The 19,772-nt window shown below is 43.5% G+C and overlaps 2 protein-coding genes across 4 annotated transcripts in view; one reads left to right on the forward strand and one right to left on the reverse strand.

The window, feature by feature from the left end:
• AKAP6 (A-kinase anchoring protein 6) overlaps nt 1-19,772 on the forward strand; it is a 427,955-nt gene that overhangs the window by 46,028 nt on the left and 362,155 nt on the right. The window lies entirely within an intron of this gene.
• LOC135983436 (myb/SANT-like DNA-binding domain-containing protein 1) lies at nt 16,590-19,213 on the reverse strand. The gene is made up of 2 exons (XM_065595452.1): nt 18,193-19,213; nt 16,590-17,198 (listed from the first exon to the last, which is right to left on the reverse strand). Exons 1-2 carry the CDS (start codon nt 18,767-18,769, stop codon nt 16,723-16,725), a joined length of 1,053 nt encoding a protein of 350 aa, XP_065451524.1. The 5' UTR covers nt 18,770-19,213; the 3' UTR covers nt 16,590-16,722.

Raw genomic sequence — 19,772 nt, forward strand, 5'->3', positions numbered from 1 at the left:
GATGTCAGACAATCCTGTAGTCAAGTCTGAATCCTTAGCCTTAGACTGGACCCCCTATGGGGTCTACCTTGCACACTGCACCAGATTCATATTACTTGTGCTCACCTTCAAGGCCCTGTTACCGCTACTCCCTAGCCTACGTGTCAGGCTAGTCACGTAGGCTTTCTCTGTGTCTCTTCTGTTCTGCCATGCTCAGTACCCTCATTCTGCTGCTCCTGTGTTTGAGAATTTTTCCATGTGTGAAATGAAATCCCTGTCCTACTTCACTAAGCCACTATCCTCTCCTCATTTAAATCCCTCATGAAAACACACTTCTGTGAAGTCCACAAGCAGTGAGTTTACAACAGTAGTTCTGGGTGGGAATACTGGCGATGCTGGGGTTACTGCTAGTTGTATTCCGTTAGTGCCTAGATGCAACAACTGAGGCTGAAATCTGTTGTGCTAGGTGCTGTATATACACTTAATAAAAGATGATCCCTGTTCTGAACAGATTATAGTCTAAACTGGCAAGATAAGAATTATTATCAGGGCCGCCCACGGGGGGGGCAAGTGGGGCAATTTGAGTTTTCGGTGGGTCTTCGGCGGCAGGTCCTTCAATGCCGCCAAACACACCCAGAGCGAGTGAAGGACCCGCTGCTGAAGACCCAGAGCTTCTTCCGCTCCGGGTCTTCGGCAGCAGTTCGGCGGTGAGGGCTTCTTCCGCTCCGGGTCTTTAGTGGCAGTTCAGTGGTGGGTCCTTCACTCGCTCCAGGACCCGCCGCCGAAGTGCCCCAAAGACCTGGAGCAGAAGGACCCCTGCCGCCGAAGACCCCAGGCCCCCTGAATCCTAGTACAGTACTTAAACCATAAGACCAACTTTCATCTCAGCTTTCCTTCCTCTGCTCCCCAATCTGTATTTCTCAGTGTGTCCTTTCTTTGATGTTAGTCTTGTGGAGTGTAAACTGTTTGGGGGCAGGTGTTGTGTTTAGTTTTGTGTTTTGTACAGGACCAAGCTCGTTGTTTAAGTACTAAATAAATGATGATAATATATCCCCCTGGCTGGCTGAAAATGGTCATTTCATATATTTAGTTTTGAAACACAAAGTAGAGAAATAGTGTTTTTTTTCTTGCTAACCTGTTACAAAACTAACATCTTTGATTTACTGTTTCATAATCAGATATAAAGCACTTCCCTTTTGATATCTGACTGTGATAATAGTGATAGAATATTCACTGCCAGGAGAATTGAAAGGTTTGTAGGAGAGATGGCTAAAAAAAGGTAGATGTAAAAACATTGTATATTGAAATGTTATATTGATTAGAAAGGAAAAAAATGATTAATATGTATTGCAAAGGGCAACCTTGGATGTTTAGAACTCCTATTGAGAAAGGAAGTGTTGAATAGAAGAAGCATTGCGTCCATGTCTCTGCAGAAGACATCCTGAGATTTTGGACAGCCCCTGGAGATGGGCTGAACGAACCTCAATAACTAGAATTTCATCTAAAGAATGGATTTTTATTATTATTAGATCAACATTCCCATTTTCTTCGACTTCTGGAGTAAATACAGGTCAAGAGTAGATGTACCAGTTACTTTCATAGTTAAAATAACCCTCTCTTCTTTTCTAAAACTTTTCAATCTGAGATTTAAAGACCTACTTTAGAGATGCCTCAATAGAAATATTAGCTAACAATGGTGGTAGTAATAAAATAGTGCCCACAACACTTTGATAAAATGTCTGCCAAGAAGCAAAACAACTGAGATTAGATTGGGTTGACAAATTTATAATCTTATAATGTATTTTACTGAGTAAGGTATTCATTGGGGGAGGGCATCTTAAAAATTGGCTAGCTAAAGTAGCTATTCTTGCAGCTACTCCTACCTACAATCTGAGCTACAATAAGATCTACTCTGTCTGCAGCTGTCACCCATGAGAAGGTAAGGTCCAAATCACTTTTGCCCATATTTTTTTATCAACCAGCAAGTGTTTGGTACATTCTTCTTACACTAAGTCATGCTGACTTTCTTTAAAAAATATAACAAGATTCTGTTAAAACAACAAATCAAATTAATATTGCAACAGGAATCGAAATGCAGCTTCTGAGAAACTAGGCTGTTACATAGCAGTTTTCAGCATGTCTGCTATACTGTTACCAAAGCAGTGACACAGCAGATATGAGAGAGAGCCGTTGTAAAGGTCAGATTGTTAAAATAATCATGGTACACTTCTGTACATTCTTAATCTAGTTACAGACTAGTTCTCTTCAGCAGAGGCTTTGCCAGTGAGGGTCAGACAGTGTTTCTGCAATTGCTATGAATGTCCATTCGTATTTGAAGATAAAAGGAAACAAGTTTGGTTCTCCAAATGCATGTGTTAACAATGAAATAGGTTCCCAGAGTGAACCTTTAAGTACCTTGACAGGTTTCAGAGTAGCAGCCCTGTTAGTCTGTATTTGCAAAAAACAGGAGTACTTGTGGCACCTTAGAGACTAACAAATTTATTTGAGCATAAGCTTTCGTGGGCTGCAGCCCACTTCATCGGATGCATGTAGTGGAAAATACAGTAGGAAGATTACACACACACACACACACACACACACACACGGAACATGAAACAATGGGTGTTACCATACACACTATAAGGAGAGTGATCAGTTACGGTGAGCTTTTATCAGCAGGAGAGAAAAAGAACTGATTGTAGTGGTAATGAAAATGGCCCATTTCCAGCAATTGACAAGGAGATATGAGGGACTGTGTATGGGTGGGTGGGTGGGTGGGGGGAGATAAGCATGGGGAAATAGTTTTACTTTGTGTAATGGCCCATCCACTCCCAGTCTTTATTCAAGCATAATTTAATGGTGTCCAATTTGCAAATTAATTCCAATTCAGCAGTCTCTCGTTGGAGTCTGTTTTTTGAAGTTTTTGTTGTTGTAATACTGCGACTTTTAGGTCTGTAATCGAGTGGCCAGGGAGACTGAAGTGTTCTCCAACTGGTTTTTGAATGTTGTAATTCTTGACGTCTGATTTGTGTCCATTTAATCTTTTACGTAGAGACTGTCCTGTTTGGCCAATGTACATGGCAGAGGGGCATTGCTGTAGCCCACGAAAGCTTATGCTCAAATAAATTTGTTAGTCTCTAAGGTGCCACAAGTACTGTTCTTTTTAAGTACCTTGTAAACCTTGGTTTCTGATTGCTAAGTCTAGGAAGCAGGTGATATTCAGTGTAACTTCAGACCTGTCCTAAATGATGTTCTTCAATTTTATACCATTGCTCCTTCCATATTAACTTCAATTTCATTCCTAGGTCCCATCTAGGGGATTTATTTCCCTTCTTTGTAACTCGGAAACCCCTTCTAGGAATGGAGCGAAGTGTGGGCCTGTCCTCTGCGGGTCTCTCTTCTACTTCTCCCTCCTTGAGGGAGAAGGGAATTCTGTTTGCCAGAGTGCTGGGGGACTGAGCCTAGAGCATTTGTCATGAAAGCTGGGGGATGGGTGGGTCACAGAACAAGCAGAAACTAGATGGATATTTAATCTATGGGCCCATCCTCCCCAGTGGAGATTTGGTAGAAGACACACTGCTGGCACCACAATATTGAAATGGGAGAAGTAATAGGCAATTTAAGGCTACATGAAACTCCCTTCCCTGCCATGACTTCCTGTTTGACAGAATTTTAACTTGGATTTGCCACAACAATCAGTTATAGGGCCCAGGCGGGAAGTGACAAGCTTGAGCTAAACAGGCTTGAACAAGATAATGTCAACAATAATTTTACTTTACACATAAATAAATGTTAAGGTGCTGCAGTCGGACCAAGAGAAGTGGCCCAGTGGAATGCTGGCTGGAGAAGAGGCAGCCACACCGCGTGAAATATAAATGCAACCTCTGCAGAAAGGGATTATTTCCAGGATATTACTCTCGGGACATTGGAGTAGCATGGGGAAAATCCATGTAAAATTAGTGGGTTTGGCATACCTGAAACTTCCACTAGTGAGGCCTGTCTGCCAATGTAGTCAAGCCTGATTAACTGTTAGTGCTGGTATATGCATAGATATGCAACATTTGGCAGACACTTTCACTAGCCTGCGTCTAGCCATTACACTTTTGTACAGCCAAAGATTAATCCATTGAGTGTCACTTTTCAGAGTTTGAGAGGCAATACCCTAATATAAGCCTGTTGTCGGGAGCAGTTTTTCTTTTAGGAAAGGAGGCTCCTCATACTCTCAAGGAGATGCATCACAATTTCTCTCTCTCTCTCCAGCTACAAAGGCTGCATGCAGCTCATCAGTGCTGCCTTTGAACTTGTCTCAACAGGAGACACTATGTGCCTGGAAATAAAGGCCCCAACCTAGAACCTTTGTACCATATTTCAGTGGTATACTTCATAAGGCGCTGTCCTTATTGTCTGACAGTATATGTGCAAGTGGTACATAACAAATGTCTCATTTAAACCAAAACCTTTTAGTGTCCTCCATTTTCTGTTGGCTTTAGTGGCCTTTGGATTAGGCCCTCCATGGCAAATCGTGTTGTCTTCTCGTTGTAATATAGGTTTCTGCTGATGCTGTCCTTGCTTAGGTGCTTATGCAATGTGCCTGGTAGTCCTTTTATCTCGGTCTTCTAGTTGAGTTAGCTTGGCGGAGGATACTTTCAAGAGCAGAAGGAAAGGACCAGACTCAGTGGTGGTGTGTAAGGGGATGTAAATGCAACATTGATAAGTGGGCAGAAGGAAGTCAGATGGTAGTGTATGTACCAATGGTCATAAAAAAAGAAGAGAGGATAACTCAGGAAAGCTTATATTGAAGTAGCTGCTCATATTGGACTTGCATCTTGTGGCCTAACTTACACCAATCTAGACTCACTTAAATTTGGACTCTCTTATGCCCACTTAATCAAAATATTTTACACACCTCACTGAATAGGCCCTATGATTCTAGTTCTGATGGCAACTTTTCCTAGTACGTGTCTCTACCATGGCTATTAAAGTAAAAGGGGTGTTCTGTAAGGATTGATTAATCGTTGATGGTATAAAGATGGTTGCCTTGCTTCAGTTTCATAAAATTGGTAATGTGTAGTAGTAATAGTAATTAATGATTAATAACTTGACACTAGTACTAAACTGCCTAATCAAATGAATAAACGTAAAAGATCAGAGTTTATCTGCAATTTCCCTTGATGGATAAAAAACCTGGGGGAAGATAGAAAAATCCCCTGCTAGAGGTTTTTAGGGGGGGAATATATTTTCTTGTGTGCACAAAATGCTGTCCCCCACCTTGCTCCCACTATCCAGCCTGAAATAAGTGTGCTGTAAATGCAGATTTCATAGATTAGTTCATCTAGAGCCAGGGAAAACTACTAGTATTGCAGGGCCCAGAGAAGTTTTTAAAACAATTCTTTAAAAAAAACTATAGAGGCCTTGAGAAACTATAATTATTTTGCCTCAGACTGCTTAATTTTAGGCACTCAAAGATCCTTGAAGCAGCAAAACAGCAAATAGTAATGTTTTGGTGGAGAGAAATACAGCATTAAGACCATGTGGAACTAGAAAAGATTCATTCTAAAGGATGAAGTATTTTTATGGAAAAGAAAAAAAAAAAAGTGGGTTCATAGAATCCTGAAAGTAGTGAGACCCACAGGCCAGAAACCTCCCAAGAGTCAACACGTCTGTGTATCACAGCTGTTGTACTGGTGACCACAGCATAGAAGCATCCATGAAAAAGCATGGGACAAGGAGAGAGTCCAGACTGAGCTGAATAGCAAACAAAAAAGGAAAGCAGAAATCAGCATAAAGGCTATAGCATGGTTGAGAGAAGAGAGCCACTTAGTCCCCAGAAAGGCTGGTGACTGATGGAAGAGTGGGTAGTATTATAGAGACTCTCTCTGTCTCTCAGCAGACCAAGTTGCTGGAGCAGAATATGGTCCCTGGACAGCTCAGATAACAGAACTTCCTTGTTAGAAAGAACCCACAACGGGGAGAGACTAAACAAGCCTGCAGGAAGAGGTTGATGAGAAACTGAAGGTATTAATTTCTTTTTACTAATATTTTATCATTTCCTGTTGCAGTTCTCAATAAAAGAGTGTTGAGTAATGACAAAAAATAAAATGAAATTAGAAGAGGAATTGACTGTGCTGGGGGAGTGGAAGAATCTCTATTTGTCAAGTATTAGTCCTCAAATCATTTAAAAGTCTATATTAGAAAAGCATACAGCTCCCAAAAATTCTTGAGAATAGTAAGAAAATAAAAAGAAATATATTAGTTTATAAGCAAGCTATAAAAGGTATTCATGTTAATATGACATCCCCCAAATATTTTACTGAGAATTAGAAAAGATAGAAATCTGCTACATGATTCTTCATCCAGACCCTCATTGCTCTGCCCTTTGTTCACATTATTTAGATATGATCTAAGAAAAATGTTATTGTCTTCTTAAAATCAGTGACAAACTTCTTCTTAGCTACATTCAGTTTAAATGTCACAAGAAAAAGTACTACTGATTGTTTTAAAAAACTCAGATTTATAACTTCTTTATACTCAGCCATGTAACTCTACTTAGGTCAGGAAATTGTAATTTTTTTCTTTCTTTGGACTTGAGTCAATATAACTTACTAAACAAAAAGTATAATTCTCATATTCATCAAAAGCTGGTGGAGGAACATTTAAATGGATAGAAAATGCTTTAATAATCTTCAAAAATGGCTCAACTTTTCTTTCCAAAATTGTTTCAAACAACAATGGAACTCTTTTTTTACCAACATGTGAGCAGTCAACCTGGACGGAAATATCCCAATATCCTACCACTACATGATTTAATATTTTCACAAACAGTTTTTTTTTCTACGAAGAACAGCATAATCCTTAATCAAAACACCCTCAAAGGTTTTGGCGCTATCAGGTATAATTTGTAATTCATTATGTTTCTTCTCCACCTTTTAAAGATGCTTTTCTGAGGAGGTAGTTTTAGAGACTACAGAATCTAGTTAGATTCAAGTTGATTTGAAATGTGATTGCAGTGCTTCAAGAGCAAACAAAATATATCAAGCAATATATGAAAAGACAAGGGAATGGCACGGAAATGGGACAATTTATTAGCAGCTTGAAGAGCATCTAATGCTATTGAGGTCAAAGGATACCTCAATGATGATGAGAGGTGATTGAGTTTTCGACTTTTCTGCATGGTTTTTGTGCATCACAGAGCCTGACACTATAGCCTGTGGGCACTAGTGCAATATAAACGATGAATAATTATAATTTTTCTATACCTATACTTTCTTGTCTTGAAAGAAACATTCAAATAGAAATCAGTTTACAAACAGAAGAGATTCTCAGCCACCACGCAATGAAGGAATACTTTGAGAAATATCTATATAACCACAGGTTCCAGGATTGTCACCAGTCTGTGTGTCACTCTGAAGCCTAGAAAATCTAAGTCAGTGTGAAGTGATGGAAACAGCTACAGGCATGGTTGAGAGCCCTTTTTGTTCAGAATATCACCAGTTACTGTCCAGTTTTTTAAGTTCCATTTTGATTTTATGAATTAGAGCAAGGCAAGTCATGGCAAGCGTCTGTCTGCTATCACAATAGTCACCATCCTCACTCTAAAGCTAATTTGCAAGATGGAGGATTATTTGGCTCAGCTGCCACAATACTTCAAAACCACCCCTCACCACAGCGCACACCCATCATTCATCACCCACACAAATTAATGCACAATCACCGCAGACACAAATCAACACAATCAGCACACACAACAGCCCCAAACATACACAGCCCCTCACCGCAGCACATCCTCCTCATTCACCGCCCACATAAATCAGCACGATTAACACACACAATAACCCCAGCATAACTCCCAGACACAAATCCGTACAACTGGCATTCACAATAATCCTAAATACACATAGTCCCACACTGCAACACATACAAATCAACACAAAATCTCCTAGGACAACGCACCCACCCTCACTCCAACTTACCATAAACTTGAGCAGCAAATCCACAGGTCATCATTGGCATCAAATAAGACATACAAAGTCAGGTCAGTTACCACTTTGATCCACAAAATTATTAAAATTAATATATAGAAGCTCAGTCATTAACTTTGACTCCAAGGGTTCTCACCCCCTGCTCTGGCCCATCTTCTGGGCAAAGGACCTGGAGAGGCATAAAGAGGCTCTTAAGGCCCTGGATTTGGCTGGGGAAGAATTCTTCCAATACTGGAATTTAGGATGATAACTGCAGCCTGTCCTCCGAGAATCTCTTTACAAGCCCTGTTATAGTGAGCATGGCTGGAGTTGAAGCAGGGACCACAGCGCACAGTACTGCAGAGATTCTTGGCAGCCCTGCTGTCTGCAGGACAGTCCAAGGAGGCTATTTTAACTCAGATAGCTATCCTGGGCTATCTAAATTAGCTGGAGGCTGCTCTCACTCCTGGAGCAGCCCGGAATTGGGAGGGCACCAGGGTGGCTTAAACCCACCTGGGAACTCCCTCCACTGGGTTGCTTGTTCTGGGTGTGCCTATTAGAGATGTAACCCACAGGGTGGGCTTTCCTAAAGTTCAGTGTTGACCTTATTCCACTCCCCCTGGAGTCTCATGTTTCATCTTTAATGAAAACAAAATGCAATGAGTCTGAACTCCCCTAGATCCTGCAAAAGCATTACAATGGGGTTTGGGGAGGGGTTATTGTGGCTTAACAGGGCTAGAAAACAGTAACTCTGCCTAGCATCAAACTCTGTCAAACTCATGGAAATTCCACAAGAATCTCCCACAAAGTTCATGCTGCTTTTTGTATGGTGGAAGGCTGTCAGGGCCTTAGTAGCAACCATAGACATCTAGGTCAAGCAGATTTAAATTTGAAGGGTTTCAATGACTTTGTAAATTTTGTGTCTGTCCTTTTTTGTCTCTACATTTACTTTTCTTGTAAGAGTCTGAAGATTTCAAACACTGAATCTCTTGTTCCAGAGAATATTGAAGATTTCTTTGTATGCTCATGGTTTCTTTGAACCAACAGCAAGATAGCCAACTTCTCTTTAAAATGTGTACAACAATTATTTGTAAAAGCCGTGAGACTTAAGTTCTATTTAGTGACAAACAAGGTAGACACAAACTAGGTAGACAACATGGGCAGTAGCAATGCAAGCTTCCTGACACCATCTTCTGGTAATTCAACCCTACTCTGGAGGGACCGCCATCGAGGCATGGCATTTTTGTTGTTGGATTATTTTAGTCAAAAACCAAACAAACTGAACAAAATACAATTTGGCATATTCCATGTATCACCCATAGGAATATTTTTATAGATCACTCCCACATGTGTGGTGTGCCCTGGCATTATTGCTTTTAGTTATTTCTGATTATGGTTGCATCTAAATGCTCCTATCAGAATTTGGGCCATATGTTAAGCGTTGTATAAATACACAGGTCTGGTTTACACTACAGAGTTAGTTCAACGCAAAGCAGCTTGCGTCGACCTAACTGTGGAAGTGTCTTCACTTAAATTTGGCTCCTGCTGGCGTATGCGCGTCCCTACTCTGATTAAGTAACATCACCTCCCCGAGGGATGTAGAGTCACAGGTGATGTAATTAGGTCGATGCAGTGTCCACATAGACACTGTATTGCTTACGTAGGTTGTTACTGGCTGTTCCACAGTGCCCCAAACTGACAATAGAATCGCACTCCTGACAAGGATGCGCACTGCCAACACAAGGAGCCAGGTGTGTGCGCACACATGATTTAATAACCGCGGTAGCTGTATGCCGACATAAGTTAGGTCAGCATAATTTTGTAGTGTAGATGTGGCCTACGTCAATTAAAGGATTCTTCCATTGACCTAGTGCTGTCTACATGGGGATTTAGGTCAGTTTAACTACTCCGCTCAGCGGTGTGGATTTTTCACACCCCTGATCAACGTAGTTAAGCTGATGTAATTTTCTAGAGTACACCGGGCCTCACTTACAAGTAATGTCAGAGGCAGCTCTGTAGAGAAGTGTACTGTGCTGGCGGTTCATGTGGCAGATTGTGGGTATTACAAGGGCCGGCATTCCAGAGATCATATAGTGCTACTGCCTTGTCCATTATAGGAAGTGTTCATAGAGCCACTTCAAAAGTGGGGGGAACCCAAAAGCTTCAAATTTGGGTACCTGGAATTAGTACTTAAAATAAAGGTATCCTTTGCCCCCACCACAGGTGTTGAGCAGCTGTGCCTCCCATTTGGGTCAATTGACTCCTTCCATATTATGAACCTCAAGCAGCATGTGGGCTGATTAAGGTTGTGTGCACAAAATTCTGGACTCTCGGTGGCCTCCAAGTTTGCATTAGTCTGAGCACCATGAGTTTATTGCTTCCACCAGCCCAACATCCACTAGTGTAATGATAAGGAGGTAGGGTTGCAAGACTTTGACACCCCTCCCGATTAGGGCCCAAAACAGCTTCAAATTTTCCCCCTTTCCATAGAGGTGGGGCAGTGGGGGTGGGGAGGAGGAAGCTTCTCCCACCAGAGAAGTCCTCTCCTGCATCTTTTGCTTCACTGTTCCAGCTCTCACTGAAAACCCTGGTGTGTGCATGGTCTGATGGACACTGCACAGTGCATCTCTCCAGTGCTTCCTGTCTCTCGGGAAATGGTCAGGAAGAATAAAGACCAACACTGGGTAGCACTCTTTTAGGAAACCGGGAAGAGCATGGGTATGTGTGAATGTGTATGGTATAGGTAGTTTATCATGGTTTTTAATACATGTTGCAGCGCACACACACCTGGAATAGGTGAAACTTTCATATTAGTAAATATACGTGATTGCATGCAAGACCAGTATGTAAAACTTATGCTGCTTTTGTTGTATTCACATGTAAGTTACATACAAGTTTGTTCCACAAAGAAGGATGCAGGAACGGAGCTTACAGCACTGCAGATATGAAAAAGAAGAGCACAGGGGAGCACTTGGGACCCAAACAACATTTGGGGAAGGAGATATAGTGCAGGAGTCGAGGGAATATGGTAATAGCGAGATGAATTAAAAAGGGAGAGTGCAGAAGAGGGTGAGAAGTGTGGGAGGGACAAGGGAAGAGGAAGAGTCTGGCTGTGGGATCATGTAACAGGCTGAGAGGGAATGAGGTAACTACTGACACAAACTGGCTACAACTTAACCATTGCTTTAAGGCTATGAGTGCTCCATATTATGCTCACTCCTGTCAACATACCATGAATGTGACACATTCCTCTATGACCAGATAATCGCTATGGTACATTGTTTCTGAAAATGCCAAGACTAAACCCAAGAGGAAAGCTGCATGCTAACATGTGCATAAGTCATCAAACAACATCCTTTTATTGCACGTGCTGTTAGATAGCGCACTTTCTCTTTTTTTCTTCCTTCTACATAGGTTCTAAAACAGGGGTCGGCAACGTTTGGCACATGGCTCACCAGGGTAAGCACCCTGGCAGGCTGGGCCAGTTTATTTACCTGCTGATGTGGCAGGTTCGGCCAGTCGCGGCCCCCACTGGCCGCGGTTTGCCGTCCCGGGCCAATGGGGGCGGCGGGAAGCCGCGGCCAGCATATCCCTCGCCCATGCCGCTTCCCACTGCCCCCATTGCCCCGGGACGGTGAACCGCAGCCAGTGGGGGCCACGATCGCCCGAACCTGCTGCGTCAGCAGGTAAATAAACTGGCCTGGCCCGCCAGGGTGCTTACTCTGGCGAGCCGCGTGCCAAACGTTGCTGACCCCTGTTCTAAAATTTAAGATGCAGCAAAATGTTCTATTGGTATAATGCACAGAAAATGAATGAGCACCTACACAATAATGCTTTTGCAGCAAGCAGTCTTTCTTTCTTTGGAGAGATTGCTGAGTGTTTTGACTTTTTTGTTGTGAACACTTCCCCACTAATAACTGGACTGAGACCCTTCATTGTACATAAGTTAGCTTATGAGCCTTCATAAGGTAGTGATTTTAGATAACTACCAAGCTGGACCAGATGGGAATGAGTGGCTTAGCAGTTAAAATCTGCATGTCTCATTAGTATGCCTTTCAGCCATATAAACAACAAGGAGTCCGGTGGCACCTTAAAGACTAACAGATTTATTTGGGCATAAGCTTTCGTGGGTTAAAAAAACTCACTTCTTCAGATGTTTTTGTGGACAGATGTTTTGACAGACTACCATGGCTACCCCCTGATACTTTCAGCCATATAGTACTCTCTTGGCAATAAGCTTTCAATTAAAGAAAAAGTCCTTAATACATGGATGTCTATCAAGAACAACAATAGCAGCTCCATTTCAGCTGTTAGTGTATCATCTCACCATATTCTTTGGAACTGAGATCCTTAGATGCCAGAGTCATTGGCAAAACAGATTGGTGGGCATGTTAAATGGAGGATTATTGCCTCCAATGCAACTATTGTAGTCCATTGTATTAAAAAGGTTACTGAGGAAGCACACTAAATCCATCAACTATAAATACACGTTTTGGAGTGTGAGGTAGTCACTTTTCTAAATAAAATAGATTGACCTTTTTCTCCCAAAAATGGCAGCTACAGTCCATACGATAGACTAAATTCCCCTCTAAAAAGATATTTCTGAGTTGCAGAAGTGTAAACAAATTAATTTTCTTCATTCCCCAAAATATTTCAAAAACAAGTTGTGTAGTTTTAAAGTAGATTTGACTGAAGTCATGTGACTTGTTCAGATACACAAGCAATTCATCTGGGTTAGAATCTTGATTCTTTTTGGCATTCATTCCTTTGTTCTAACAATTGACTTGCATGTCTTCCATGTGTTTGGGAAGATGTTTTGTGCCTCAGAGGTGGTACATAAACCCAATAGTGATGGTAAATCTTACACTAAGGGTCAGAGTCCAGCTTAATCCAGATGCTAGAGAATCCTTCAATTTAGGTGTCTTGCCAACCTTGTAATCTTGGGTACAGCTCAAGACATTTTTATGGACCCATGGAGTAAAGAGTTTGAGGAACAATTTGAAAAAGCATTGATGCAGCTTGTTTCTGACAATCTACCTCTTATTTTAGGGGGTAAAACAGGTTTTGGAATATTGTCATCAATGTCTTTCTGAATAAAAATCCTTTAATTTTTATGTTTCGAATTTTTATCTGGCACTGTAAACTACCCTGCGTGTTTTAATCTGCTTATCTATGGCACATTGATTTTTATCAGTAGATATGAAGAGGGGCCCGAGAGAGAATGGGATTGCTCTCTAAGGATTCCTTGATCAGGCTCAGTAGAAAGACCTGTTACTGGAAGTCCTGGGTTTGTGACTTTTGAATACAGTATTTTAAAATAAAAAAATTCACCATTCACACTTGCTTTGTAATTTTGAAATGCTGGAAAACAAAAACACATTATTGCCTGTTTTGAAATATTATATTATGCTACTTAGGCTCAAAACAATGAATTATTCATACAATTTGTTGGGTTCCCTTCTGAGAATAACAGCAACATTCTTCCAGCACGGGGCTCCAGTTAACTAATGATCACCTAGACACTACTGTATGCTATAAAGAATCTTTCCACGTGCCATGAGGTCATTAGAACAATAATGCATATTATCGAATGGCAAGTTGCTTTAAAATCCTGAATATAGGTCAAAGGGTTTGGTAAAACAAGATCTTTAAATCAGCTGTTCAAGACTTCAAATAAAACTGTTGCATGAAGAAAAATGCTTGTTTTTGCTTGTGAAACTAAGTAGGATAAATAATACAGTAGATATGTTCTGTCTTCAGCATGCATTATATAGGTGCACTTTTATTCTACAAACTTTATATAGGAGTTAACAGATAAGTACTATTTTTCTTTGGGTAATAAATAAATGCTCTTCAACAGCTATGATGCCTACTTCAAGGTTTGATAATAAATAAAATAACCTATTTACTGATAAGGCAATAAATGAGTAGTTCAGTTGGCTTCAGGTAACTGCACAGCAAACAAACATAGAACTATTTCAAAAATGTTTACTTGAACCAGGATTTGAAGCTCCCTCCCTCATCCTGATATAAGAATAGCTGATCTTCAAACAAACAAACAAAAACCACTATGTTTTGAACATTCCCTGTTATGAATTTATTGTGAGTTGTTCCCTAATTTAAAGATGATACATAACTGTTATGTCTGTATATAGTCTTTAATTTCATTTTTTCTCTTGTAAATAAGATCTGTAAGTGACTCATGATTCGTCAGCTGTGGTTGTATGATATTAATGGGAATGCATAATACTTTCGTTAAATTTCCTGCCTTGATGAGGTCAATTTTGAGAGTTTTTTAAGAATATTTCTTTTAAGAGGAGATGTATGAAATCATAAACAGTAAGAATTGTGATGTAAAAGATTCACTTTCATTGTTGACTAAGGGTATGTCTACACTATGAGAGTAGTTCGATTTTACTTAAATCGAATTTTTGGAATCGATATTGCAAAGTCGAACGTGTGTATCCACACTAAGGACAGTAATTCGACTTTGTGAGTCCACACTAACGGGGAAAGCATCGACATTGGAAGCAGTGCACTGTGGGCAGCTATCCCACAGTTCCTGCAGTCCCTGCTGCCCATTGGAATTCTGGGTGGAGCCGCCAATGCCTTCTGGGTAAAAAAAATGTGTCGAGGGTGCTTTTGGGTAACTGTCGTCATCCGTCCATCACTCCCGCCCTCCCTCCCTGAAAGCGCCGGCGGGAAATCAGTTCGCGCACTTTTCTAGTCAGTGACAGCGCGGACGCCACAGCACTGCGAGCATGGAGCCCGCTGCGACCATCGCTGCAGTTGTGGCCGTTCTCAACGCCTCGCAGCTTATCATCCACCTTTCCCTGAGGCAGATGCAGATAAGTCAGGCGAGGAGGCTACGGCACCGCGGTGAGGGCCTGAAGTCTGAGAGTAGCACAGACCTCTCAGAAAGCACGGGACCCAGCGCCGGGGACATCACGGTGGCAATGGGTCATGTTGATGCCGTGGAACGGCGATTCTGGGCCCGGGAAACAAGCACTGAGTGGTGGGACCGCATAGTGCTGCAGGTCTGGGATGAATCACAGTGGCTGCGAAACTTTCGCATGCGGAAGGGAACTTTCCTTGAACTTTGTGAGTTGCTGTCCCCTGCCCTGAAGCGCAATGACACCCGGATGCGAGCAGCCCTGACTGTCCAGAAGCGAGTGGCCATAGCCCTCTGGAAGCTTGCAACGCCAGACAGCTACCGGTCAGTCGCGAACCACTTTGGCGTGGGCAAATCTACCGTGGGGGTTGTTGTGATGCAAGTAGCCAAGGCAATCGTTGATGTACTGCTGTCAAAGGTAGTGACCCTGGGAAACGTGGAGGCGATTATAGATGGCTTCGCAGCGATGGGATTCCCAAACTGCGGTGGGGCCATAGATGGAACTCACATCCCTATCCTGGCACCGGACCACCAGGCCAGCCAGTACATTAACAGAAAGGGCTACTTTTCCATGGTGCTGCAAGCACTGGTGGACCACAGGGGACGTTTTACGAACATCTACGTCGGATGGCCGGGCAAGGTTCATGACGCTCGTGTTTTCAGGAACTCTGGTCTGTTTAGACGGCTGCAGCAAGGTATTTACTTCCCGGACCACAAAATAACTGTTGGGGATGTGGAGATGTCTATAGTCATCCTCGGGGACCCAGCCTACCCGCTAATGCCCTGGCTCATGAAGCCCTATACTGGCGCCCTGGACAGTGAAAAAGAACTCTTCAACTACCGGCTGAGCAAGTGCAGAATGGTGGTGGAGTGTGCTTTTGGCCGTCTCAAGGGGAGATGGAGAAGCTTACTGACTCGCTGTGATCTCAGCGAAACCAATATCCCCATTGTTATAGCAGCTTGCTGTGTGCTCCACAATCTCTGAGAGAGCAAGGGGGAGACCTTTATGGCGGGGTGGGAGGTAGAGGCAAATAGCCTGGCTTCTGATTACGCCCAGCCAGACAGCCGGGCGATTAGAAGAGACCAGCGGGACGCGCTGTGCATCCGGGAGGCTTTGAAAGCTAGGTTCCTGACTGAGCAGGGTAACCTGTGACTTTTAAGTTAGTGTACAGAGAAGCTGAACCTGCCCCCGTTTCTTTACGCAGTTAATGTTGACTATCCTCTCCAGTTACATACCCCCTTCACCCCCTTCCAGCACACGTTTAGAAATAAAAATCACTTCTACTTTGTTAATGAACACCGTTGTCTTTATTACTGTTTTAGCGGGAATGTTTTAAAACTGGGACGCAGACTGTGGTGGGGAGCGGGTGTAGTGTACTGACGCAAATGAAGCTTCTAAACTCCAGGATTGACAGGCTCCGCTGTGGTGGACTGGTGTTTCAACGGAGCCTGTCACCCCTCCTGATCGGGACTGTGTGTATGGGGGGGGCGATGTGACTTTGTGGCAGGGGGAGGACGGTTACAGATCTCCTGCTGCGTGGCTCTGTGATCCAGGATAAGGACCGCCGCATAAGATCTGTAACTGCCCTCCCCCGCCACAAAGTCACAGAGCAACCCACCCCCCACCACAGAACATGAAAACCACCTCCCAGACTGACCAGGGTAACTAGTGACTGCACTGTGTATGTGCCCTGCTGCTGGACCTGCCCCCGCCTATGTACCCTGACAAAGGTGACTGTCCTGTCCAATTACCAACCCCCTTCCCCCCCTCCTCCAAAAGAACATGATGGAAACAGTAATTAACAGAAACGTATTTTTTATTAGCAACTACACATGGAACTGGGAGGTGAAACTTGGACGGGGGCTTGTGTGAGGCAGGAAGGAAAGAACTTGTCAAATTTTGGGGAATGAGAGCCTTCTACTACTAGAGCTCTCTGCAGGGGTGGAGTGAGAGTTAGCACGGACTCTGCTGCCCCTCCTTCTTTGCACTTTGGGTGAGGGGGGTATGGGACGTGGTGGCAGGGGAGGGCGGTTACAGATAGACTGCAGCGGGGCTCTGTCCTCCTGCCTCCGTTCCTGCAGAACATCCACAAGGCGCCGGAGCGTGTCCGTTTGCTCCCTCATTAGTCCAAGCAGCGTTTGAGTCGCCTGTTGGTCTTCCTGCCGCCACCTCTCCTCCCGTTCCATGTTTGCTTGGTGCATTTGGGACAAGTTCTCCCGCCACTGGGTCTGCTGTGCTGCCTGGGCTCGGGAGCAGCCCATAAGCTCCGAGAACATGTCCTCCCGTGTCCTCTTCTTCCTACGCCTAATCTGCGCTAGCCTCTGGGAGTGTGATGCCAGGCTAGGTTGTGAGACAGTCGCAGATGTGGCTGTGGGAATGGGAAAAAGGGAGTGAATTCCTCAGAAAGATAAATGTAGTTGTGAACAAAGAACATAGTCTTTCTCTGTGAACAAGACCATGCACAGCACCTATCACATGCGCACTCAGCACAAGGTCGAATTCTCGGCCTTCGCATTCAGTGCCTGGGGTCTTGCACAGCAGATTTGAGAAGCGGGGCAGGACACCGGAATTTCTGTAGCAGGCAGACATGTTAAGCCATAGACTTGTGGCAGCGTAAAACTTTAATATTAGCACTGGCCTCATTTCACATTGAAAGCAATGTCAGTCCCTGCTGCCAGCAATCCGGCAAGCAGGAACTCTGCCCCTGTCCCACCCCCTCGCGGCTGTCCCCGGGAACGATCCCTGTAGGCTGCCCCTCTCCCGCCTCCACCGCGTGGCCGCAAACCAGCGGTTACAGTTCTGTAAAGGAACGGGCAAGCAGTCCCAACACTAACATTCCCCTACCTAATTCAAAGCAGGTCACCATGAGCGACATCACCCTCATGAGGATCTCAGACAGCGAGAAAGAAAGAATGCTTCGGGAAAGCCTCCAAAGACCAGGGCCGTATGCCGCCCTGCTGTGCAGGGCAATGATCCCTGAGTACTTGATTGTCTCGTGGCGCGGCAACGTGTCATACTACGGAGGACCCAATAAGGCCGCTCTCCCCAGGAACCTGATGCAACGGCTTTCCAATTACCTCCAGGAGAGCTTCCTCGAGATGTCCCAGGAGGATTTCTGCTCTATCCCCGGACATATAGACCGCATTTTACTGTAGCTGCACTGGCAGTGACTAAACAGTAGAGCGGCTTGGGAAGAACAATCATGCTAAACCGGACATTGTTAGATTTTTTTTCAATAGTTGCACTGCCCAGGACTGAAACGTTAAGCGCCTAGGGCAAACTAATCATGAGAAACCCATTGTTGTTGTTCTTTATATTCCTGTTCTGTTAAAAATAAATGTTTAGATGTTTAAAACACTTACTGGCTGATCCTTCCCCAGATTCTGTGTCCGGGTTAACGGCTGGGGACGGTTGGTAGGGGATCTCTGTAAGGGTGATGAAGAGATCCTGGCTGTTGGGGAAATCAGCGTTGTAAGCGCTGTCGACTGCCTCGTCCTCCTCATCTCCTTCCTCATCTTCCCCGTCTGCTAACATGTCCGAGGAACCGGCCGTGGACAATATCCCATCCTCAGAGTCCACGGTCAGTGGTGGGGTAGTGGTGGCGGCCGCACCTAGGATGGAATGCAGTGCCTCGTAGAAACGGGATGTCTGGGGATGGGATCCGGAGCGTCCGTTTGCCTCTTTGGTCTTCTGGTAGCCTTGTCTCAGCTCCTTGATTTTCACGCGGCACTGCGTTGCATCCCGGCTGTATCCTCTCTCTGACATGTCTTTAGAGATCTTCTCGTAGATCTTTGCATTCCGTTTCTTGGAGCGCAGCTCGGAAAGCACGGACTCATCGCCCCACACAGCGATCAGATCCAAGACTTCCCGATCAGTCCATGCTGGGGCCCTCTTTCTATTCTGAGATTGCACGGCCATCACTGCTGGAGAGCTCTGCATCGTTGCCAGTGCTGCTGAGCTCGCCACGATGTCCAGACAGGAAATGAGATTCAAACTGCCCAGACAGGAAAAGGAATTCAAATTCAAATTTTCCCGGGGCTTTTCCTGTGTGGCTGGTCAGAGCATCCGAGCTCGGACTGCTGTCCAGAGCGTCAACAGAGTGGTGCACTGTGGGATAGCTCCCGGAGCTATTAGCGTCGATTTCCATCCACACCTAGCCTAATTCGACATGGCCATGTCGAATTTAGCACTACTCCCCTCGTCGGGGAGGAGTACAGAAGTCGAATTAAAGAGACCTCTATGTCAAACTAAATAGCTTCGCGGTGTGGACGGGTGCAGGGTTAATTCGATGTAACGGTGCTAACTTCGACATAAACGCCTAGTGTAGACCAGGCCTAAGGCAATAGGAAAATGGACTACCATTTGATTCTGAGTTTAACTATATCTTAATCTTAACTAGTTAACTTATTCACATCCATTAGATGTATAATTGTATTTATATATTTATCACTTTCTATATTTATTGGAATACACTAATAAATCTTCACAGAATACTTCTTTAAATGTTCCAGATTGCTTCACAAATTTACAACCTTCTAGAAACTGATGTAAATAACATTTTCCATCTTGATATCAAAACTAAATCTATTTAATCTTTCAGAATTTTGGCAGGAATCTGATTCCAGACCTGAGAGATATTTACTCAACAGTCTTGCTCCTAAATATTCATGATTTATATTTAAGATGTATTTATAGAAACAGGCACTGACTTAAAAAAAACTAGTGTGTGAACTAAAGACAAGTCAGAAAGATATTCTGTGTAAGTAAAGGGAAATATTCTGAATTCGTGTGAGGATATACTAGTAGCTAAAGAAGAAATTTAAACATTTATCAAGTGAGTCGGGGATGAATGTTGAGATGTTTACACTGTACTACTTTCTGACTCACTGCACAAATTCTTGCTATTCTCTCTCTCTCTCTCTCTCTCTCTCAATATCTTCTA

The sequence above is a fragment of the Chrysemys picta genome, chromosome 4, assembly GCF_011386835.1.
Source record: "Chrysemys picta bellii isolate R12L10 chromosome 4, ASM1138683v2, whole genome shotgun sequence".
NCBI classification, from domain to species: Eukaryota; Metazoa; Chordata; order Testudines; family Emydidae; genus Chrysemys; species Chrysemys picta.